Source organism: Lytechinus variegatus, chromosome 1, assembly GCF_018143015.1.
Source record: "Lytechinus variegatus isolate NC3 chromosome 1, Lvar_3.0, whole genome shotgun sequence".
NCBI classification, from domain to species: domain Eukaryota; kingdom Metazoa; phylum Echinodermata; class Echinoidea; order Temnopleuroida; family Toxopneustidae; genus Lytechinus; species Lytechinus variegatus.
The window spans coordinates 81,531,107-81,539,900 of record NC_054740.1 but is presented as its reverse complement, the minus strand read 5'-3'; the positions used below and the strand labels follow the sequence as shown (position 1 = coordinate 81,539,900).

At 34.6% G+C, this 8,794-nt stretch overlaps 1 protein-coding gene across 1 annotated transcript; it reads left to right on the top strand.

The window, feature by feature from the left end:
- The first annotated feature begins 840 nt into the window (after positions 1 to 840).
- LOC121424907 (peptidoglycan-recognition protein SC1a-like) lies at positions 841 to 8,722 on the top strand. Its single transcript, XM_041620787.1, has 7 exons — positions 841 to 965; positions 1,385 to 1,433; positions 2,228 to 2,391; positions 4,828 to 4,963; positions 5,707 to 5,797; positions 6,668 to 6,773; positions 7,964 to 8,722. The coding sequence occupies exons 1-7, from the start codon at positions 861 to 863 to the stop codon at positions 8,018 to 8,020; spliced, it is 708 nt and encodes a 235-aa protein (XP_041476721.1). The 5' UTR covers positions 841 to 860; the 3' UTR covers positions 8,021 to 8,722.
- The last annotated feature ends 72 nt before the right edge of the window (positions 8,723 to 8,794 follow it).

Here is an 8,794-nt window from a genome sequence, read left to right as displayed (position 1 = left end):
GTGAAAAGTTCATTGATATCTTCATAAAGTTGATTTGCTTTACCACCAGATGTATCGAGTCTCACAATCGGTTTTTCAAACTTCATTTCCGCGACTATGTTTACACGGCTAATGATACTGGTTTTATAACCGAGGAGTAACTTTAATCATGAAGATTCATGCAGCTTTGATAGTCTGAAAACACTTTTTAAGTTTATATAGTATCAACTTCATAAGTTATGTTGGATTTTTTCCCCTTCTGTTTACTCCTGCCTTCTAATCAAGTGTCTAACCTGAGCCATGATATTTTATAAATGTTGTCATTGTGAGTATATTTCTAAAGCTTGGGCAAGCTAGCGAGGAATAATGAGAAATTACCCGTTTTCAATAAGTGATTTACTTTGTCATATATTTATCGGTAATTTGATATGTTTTTGTGTAATAACTGTATCAACAACAAGTACACATAAAATAAGGACATAAATAAAAATATATGAAAATAGATAAAAATTACGATCCTAGAGAAATTTTAAAGACCCCTAAAAAGGGTCTTAATCCAGCCCATACTTCACCAGAATAGCGGTTGCTCTTTTAAGTACAAGAAAAAAATCTTCTACGTTACACGTGTAACAACGTGCAATGCAAGGTTAATGCAGGGAATACAATAGCCCTCAGACTACAAGGTACCGTCTCGAATGCGAAAACAATGGCGCAAATATCTAATTTCACACATCACTGTATGAACACAACTGATTTGCATTTCACATTCAAAGTCCTCAATAATTTGGCACATGTTTTGGGGGCAGTAGTATCTCGATGACGATTTTAACCAATTATTCTAGTGAAGTAGGAGGTGGCGAGAAGTACAATTTCTGTGTCGGATGCTTATACTTTCTACCATGGGGTCTCTGCGTAATGTCCTGATCAGTATTTGCGCTCTCGCAATACTAGTAGTCGATTGCCATGGCAACGTTGTTGAGAAAAGGGTAAAAGAAACTTATTTCATAATTATGTCTGATTGTAATATTTAGAATACATTTTGCTAGGCAGTTTTATAAACATCTTTATCTGATTTCACTATATTGAAAAAAAAACGGTTTGTTACAGGTAGGATTCGAATAAGATATCTTGTGAAAAAATGCCAATCAGACTTTCAATATGTGAAATAATAAGAAATAACTACTGCTTAGTTCAAATTTAGTTTACATTATGAAACAATATGAAGATGGAGGTGAGTTTCATATCACTGACAACGTGATCCACACCACATTACCGATCGTCATCAGAAAATGCCAGAAAATGTGATTTTAAGATATCAATCTCTTGAAAAGTTTCCTTTCGATAACCCCATATTTTTGTTTCAATCAATTTACGTCATTTTTGTTTTTACTTTACATGTTTGAAGGACGTGAGTGAACCTTCTACAGATCCGGTAGTACTGCAACCAATAGGCAGTAAGTAGATTTGATACAAAATTTAAAATCCATTTCAAGGCACGTTTAAGTTTATTAATTACATTATTATTCAAATGTCAATTCCATCCCCCCAAAAAAGTTGAGTTGAATATATTGTAACAATTATCATGACTATTCTATTCAGTTTCATGTGAGTAGGTGAAGGGCTATCTTATTAGTATGGCAATAATAATGACATATTTGTTTAAAATACAAATTATGAAATTAAAAATATATGGATAAGTGCTAGTACTGTAAAATATCAAAATTTTCAACGTGCACTCAGAGTACAATTTTCTACATGCTCTCACCCAAGTAAAATCAGATTACTCCAATTTGTTCATGCCGAAAATCTTCATTTCGGTGTGTAGTGCTATTTCGAAAATTGGAATTGAGATAACTTATTATGATGTACGACACACTGGGGGCAGGATGTCTTTATACGCATATTTTTTTGTGAAAATAAGCGAAATAACAAATAGACTTTCTTACTTTACATCCGATTTTGATGACATTCTCGGGGTTGTGATTGTTCGCCATTTCTCTGTTTATCTAAGCCAACTTTTTGTCCAGGTGGACTTGACATTTAAGGATAAGGAAATCAAGATCCATGTGTATCTTTACGACAAAGTCTTTTAGAAATGACGCCACGGGCGAAGAGTGTGCCGAATTTGAGGTCGATAAAACAAATTAATGAAACCATATGCTACTTTGTATTTCGAAAAAAAATGTTTGGATTTACATTAGAATTGCAATGCTTGTTGCTGACATTGTTCTTATTTGTCTGTTTGTAGCTTATGAGTGTCCCAACATCATCTCTCGCTCTGAGTGGGGAGCTCGAAGCCCTAAGAGCACCACAGCTCTGAATGCTCCCCTCGAGTATGCTGTGGTTCATCACACAGATGGTAGTCGATGCTATGACGAGACATCATGCAAGGCTATCGTCAGAGGAATCCAGGTATGGTATATGCAAGCTTGAGTTAGTCATTTATCTATGAAAGTACGCACCTTATTAGCGGACGAGATCTTTGATCTGAATAGGGTGACGCACCCCTTCGAAGAGATGACCTTAGATGATTAGATCTCGGATCTCATCATGTCGACATCCTCTAGATAAAATCGCCAGATGATGAGATGCCAGATCCATACATGTCGACATCCTTTAACAGCAATGGTCAGATTACGGGATGCTGGAACTCATTATGTCGACATCCTCTCGAGGAAATGCCAGATGATGAGATGCCAGATCCCTACATCCTTTAACAGAAATGATCAGATTACATGTCAAGGTGTAGCCTGCTACGGGTGTTAAAGGTGTAAGAAATAAGTAGCGAGTGATTCCAAGGATCTCGTCATATGATCATCTCCCTAGCACGATGTCGACATGGTGTGATCCGGATCTCGTCATGTCTAAATAATCAAAAAGGGTGATTGCCTTCTTGTAGGGTAAGGTGCGTACACATTGTGTAGGAATATAAGCTACGATAGATTTTCAGGATCTCGTAAAAAAAATCTCTCCTGTAAAATATGCAGACATGATATAATCAGGAATCTCCTCATCTGATCATCTCTACCCGAGGATTTTGTCAGGACTCGATCCAAGATCTTGTCTATTATCTCTTCTACAGGAAGTTGACATGACGAGATAAGAGAGATCATCATCTGATCCCCTCTACTCATATGCTGTAGACATGGAGAGATCCGAGATCTCATCATCTGATCCCCTCTACTACATGCTGTAGACATAAAGAGATCCGAGATCTCATCATCTGATCATTACTAAAAAAAACTCGCTCAGACTATACGATTCTTTGCGATCCGAATTTCAAAGAAATTGTGATAACATTTGATATGGACATTCCAACTAATAAAATCTTACGGATTAGAGTTCAGAATAAAGGTAAAAATCAGTCCAAATCAGTCCATTTCGAGCCTCCCTGAATGAATAAAAACAAATTCAATTCCAAATCATAATGACGTCATCATTGACAACGACTTGAAGCCAATTTGGACTTTACTCCGACCACAGCAAAGTAAAAATATGATTTTAATATACATTATGCCAAACTTTAAGGAAAATAATTTTACTTCTTGGATATTTCATATCTAAAGCAAAAAGCGATTTCTTGAAAAATCGCAACGAATCGCATTTGTGTGAGCCGGGCTTATTTTATGTTGACGCAACGGGATCTAAGAACCTTGTTCATTATCCGGGATCGGGATCTCATCATCAGAGCATCTCTTCTATAGGATGATGACATGAAATGATCCAAAATCTAGTCTTACTATATTTTATAACATGTCCCAAGGAAGTTGACTTGGCGAGATCTGACATATCATCATCTGATTCTTTGGGATGTGAAATGTTCATCTTTTTTTTTTTTTTTTTGGGGGGGGAGTGTCTCACAAAGAATTAAGATCACGTCCCCCCCCCCAGAAAAAAATGTTGATTTTAATAAATAGAGAGAAAAAAATCAAACTGCCATAACGCTGAAAATTTCATCAAAATCGGATGTAAAATAAGAAAGTTATGACATTTAAAAAGTTCGTTTACTTTTAATAAAACAGTGATATGCACAACTCAGTGACATGCAAATGAGTAAGTCGATGATATCCCTCATTAACTATTTCTTTGTTTTTTATTGCTTGAATTATGCAATATTTCGTTTTTTTTACAGAATCGACAGTAAGGACAGCCTGACTGAACGACATAGTAATAAACAATAATAATTCTACATGATCAGGGAGGAAATAATCGTTGATTCACAAGACATTAAGGAGAAAATTATGATATTGCATATTTCATACATGTATTTTGAAATACAAAAAGTGACTGGATGACGCCATCCCTCTCCTCATTTGCATACCGACCAGGCTGTGCATAAACTGTTCTGTGAAATTAAGTGAAACTTTAAAAGTCATAACTTTAAATCGAAATGGATCCCTTCATTTTCTCAGAATTTTATTTTATAATGTTGATATTTTGCTTACATATTGTGCTATATATTATACATGCCTCAATTTATATTGTCTGTATAAGATCATTGCAGTTTAACTTTGGTCTGTTGAAAATGAAATAAATTGAAATTGAAAAAAAAAGAAGTCTCCCATAAATCATTATGAAAACAAATGTACCTTTAGTTTCCAAAGTCTTAAGCGTCTTTTTTTTGGCGTAGCTATAGCGTAGATGAAGGGCGACCCAACAGGGGATATGGTGGGTGGTGCGTGTGAGTGTGTGTGTGGAGGGGGTGGTGCGCTATATCGCCAGCATTTAATTTTCAAGGGAACGAAAGATGAAGAAACGCCTTTACCCCCCCCCCCCATTCCCCATCGGTACTATAGTGATCATTACAAAATAATATTTAGTTTTTGTTTACAATTTCATTGTTGATAGAACTATCACATGGATTCGAATAAATGGGATGATATTGGCTACAATTTCCTGATCGGGGATGATTTGAACGTTTACGAGGGACGTGGATGGAATAACAAAGGAGCTCATTCTGTGGATTATAACGCGTATTCCATAGGTAAATATATGAATGTTAATATCCCAAATGAATTGAGCTAATGAAAGTAGCGTATCTCGTTCAACTAAAAATTCATCAGAACTGTCCCATCCATTTTTATTTGCTTAGGTATGGACTCTCCGTTGTCTTTATCGATGAATATACCTTCTCTATTAATTCATTTGCCAAACAATTAATGATTAACTAGCCGCTTGTCCGAGGTGGATCCGACGCTATGATAGAAAATAACCATATACTGTTATAGAAATCCTACAGTCACACCCATGAAATTAGCTCCAAACCAATACAAGGTATCGCGTTATTTTCAATGACACATCAACGGTCGACTTGGAGTCAGTTTGACTATAATAATCAAATTTGTAAGGAACAGCTCCTGGAACTTTAGTGGAAATAAAATTTTGTACAAATTTTGGGATACTTTGAATCAACCCCAAGAGGGGAGCGACTGGCGTGTTTCAACCCCTCAACATATCTTGCAATGAGCCTGAAACGCGTCAAGATCTCGCCTCGAGTTGTTAAGTCTTTCTTTATTTCAATCTTACTAATATTTAGAGGCTAATTGTGCGTCTGAAATTTGTTTTTAATTAAAAGGAGAGTTTACATAACTTTTGTGAAATGACATTTCTATTTATCTATCTATCTATCTCATCCAAAATGTTGTGAACAATTAGCTTTGCAACACAATATTATTTTCGCTTCATCATAATAATGACACATGATGTTCTTTATCTGTCACTAAACAGGCATCTGTATGATCGGTACCTTTACTTCGACAACCCCGACATCACAAATGATGGGAGTTCTGCAGCAATTTCTCGACTGCGCCTTGAGCAGGTGACGCGATCTTGTATATATATTCAATTTTCCTAAATCTTATTGTTTTTTGTTTCAAAGCTTATAAATATTTAGTCGATCTGATGGTATAAGAAAATTTGAAATTCACATTGAAAAAGGGCCAAAAAACCCACTTTTTTATTCAAAAGGGATTGGATTCATTTCTGTTTGCTTGCAAAAGGTGTAAGGTCCACAATGATAATTATATACAAATGAGCTCTTCAAAAGAGGCTCCACTTTAGATCCACTCTAAGATTTTTTTTTTCATTCTCCCATATTGCGATATGTGTGCAAATAAAATTGGGTATAAAAGAAATCTACCTACCTTCATGTGTTTTGAAATATTCTTTTCTAAAAAAATCTTTGTGGATATAACCCATTTTGCAACCAAACTGAAATTGTTCGAACCCCTTAGAAAATTTTGCTCACTTTTTAATTGGAAATTCAACTTTTTTTGGTATCATCTTATAGTGCTACTAAAAGTCTATACATTGAGAGTGTGATGAAAAATGGATTTAACCCCTTTTGCAACTGAGCTCTTTGTCTTGGTGGTGTACGTGTACGGGTCTCCTTCATAATTATATCTGAGATCAAGAGTATATGGAAAGGGCCGTAGCAAGATCAATACCAGTCTTATCGTTTCCATGTTCATAATGTTATGAGTTATGAGGCTTTGTTATCTCGATTATTTAAAAATGTATACGCATGACAATCCACATTTATTGGGTTGCATTATGTATTCAGGGACATGTCATATAATGTGAACGTCATTTAAGGTGTAAATAATGATGTGATGGAAAATTATATCTTACAATTGCACATGGTAGCCTATAATTAATATTGTCTCGCCTACTAAATTTCCTGTTTTAGGAATACCTTAATGCCAGGTTACACTCTATATGGCCATCGACAAGCAACTTCAACTACTTGCCCAGGTGAAAAATTGTATTCTGCCCTAACAGCATTTAGGCACTACGTAAGTAAATATTTGAGTATAACTTCATACGAGAATGATGAAAATTTATTATAGAAAATAATTGTCGCCCAAGATTATTCATTTTATATATGAGGGCCGCCGACGATGTTTTTTTTTACACACGCTCGGTAATACCAAAGCAACTGGTCCAATATACAAATATATCAGGCTTTAAGAAAGTTGGGAGAACATATCGAGCATGAGCATGCGCAGTTCTTCCCATGAAAGTATATCGAAAAATATCGAAAACTATTTGCAGCGATGTATTTTCTTATTCAAATCATACTTTGTCACATGACCACGAAGTGATCAAATGTTCATCTAGAATGTAAATTAATATTCATAAGAGGGATATAAATAATAATAATAGTAATGATAAAAGTAATAAACACTCGGAGAAATGGTAGCCTTTTCTGGTTAAGATTGATTTATCATCAAACCACTAACATTTACACAGGGTATTAAAATCGGTTATAATGATCCTGTCTTTACAACAACAATAATCATGAAGAAGAAGATGATAATAATAATGATAACTGGCCTTAATGATAACGTCTAATATATTATGGTTCTTTTAAGGCAAAATATTTGATGTTTCCCGAAAGAGGAGTCCTCAATAATATTATTACCCACATCTGTCGTGGCTGTGGGCCTACAATGATTGATTTTTCAGGCTATTATTTGGAACAATTTATATTATATGCCTGTTTGTTTGCTTGACACTTCTGATTTCAGGTTATTCATAAACTGATAGAGTAACCCGGCTAAAGCCATTGTGACGTAAACTGTTTTCCGCGCAGGCGTCCATCATTGTATGGACCATAACGCGCTGCATATAGACTGACATTGTATGAACTCTTGCTTCACAAACTGCAGGTTCCAATTTGCATTTTTCGCGAATATTGCCTGCTGCGAAAGTAGACAACGCAAGATACGGAAAATGAATCCCATGGGAAACACCTCATATATCTAACAATAATAATGAAGATGATAAAAATGTTAATTAATAATAATCATACCAGTTCCATTTATGTATATATATATAATATATATAATCTACGTACTTTCTCCATTCCCTGAGGAGCATTCCAACAAGAACTCCAGACTTCTGTTTAATATATAAACTGAATAAACATTGATGATACTAGTGTATCAAATAAATAATTCTGAGTAATATTTTACTTTCACAGCGGAATACCGCAGGCTCACAGTATAACCCTCTGGATGGGGAGCAGTGCTCAATCTAAGGTTCTCAACCGGTTGGAATACGGTTCAGGATAATGAAATATCTTTATGTTTAATGATTAGACATTTAGATGTACAGTATTCATTTCAAACAGAGTATGATTTGGGGCCTATATTACAGAACATAATATATAAAATCAATATTCCTACATAAAGGTATAACATTGATTTTACGACTGTACATGAATATACTACATAACTGATGTTTATATATATCTGTGGAAATAGGAGAGGGCAACAATTACATTTTTTTCCATTAAGGCCAATCATTATATCCCAAAAGAGATAATTGTTCTATTTTAGCCTCATCATTATAACTAACTCATTTGATCCTGAAGAAGATGAATTATAAAAAAATGTACTTTCTTCCGATATGATTTAAGATTTATGGTAGATAAAGAAATATCATAAAGAAATGAAACAGGCATGATCGTAGAAATTATTTTTTCATTGGCATACATTCACAATAATTGCTTATCGCATATAGATTAACAAATCTGTGTGGTTTAACTACAAGTTGTAAATTAAGCAAAATATTGTATCGTCCTCCCTGTTAATATGGCCCTTTTAATATGAAGAATAAAAATGAATGATTAGCAAAGAATATTCTCAGTAATCGTAATCTTCTGTTCATTAAGGTAGTAGTTATTATCGCTGTCCATTGTTGAAATAAAGATTATGCCCCCACGATTATTATGCAATAACATGTTAAGAAATTATTTTTGCCGGAAGATTTGTTTTTCAGTTCCCTTTTCTGTAAGCAGATTAAGGAAATG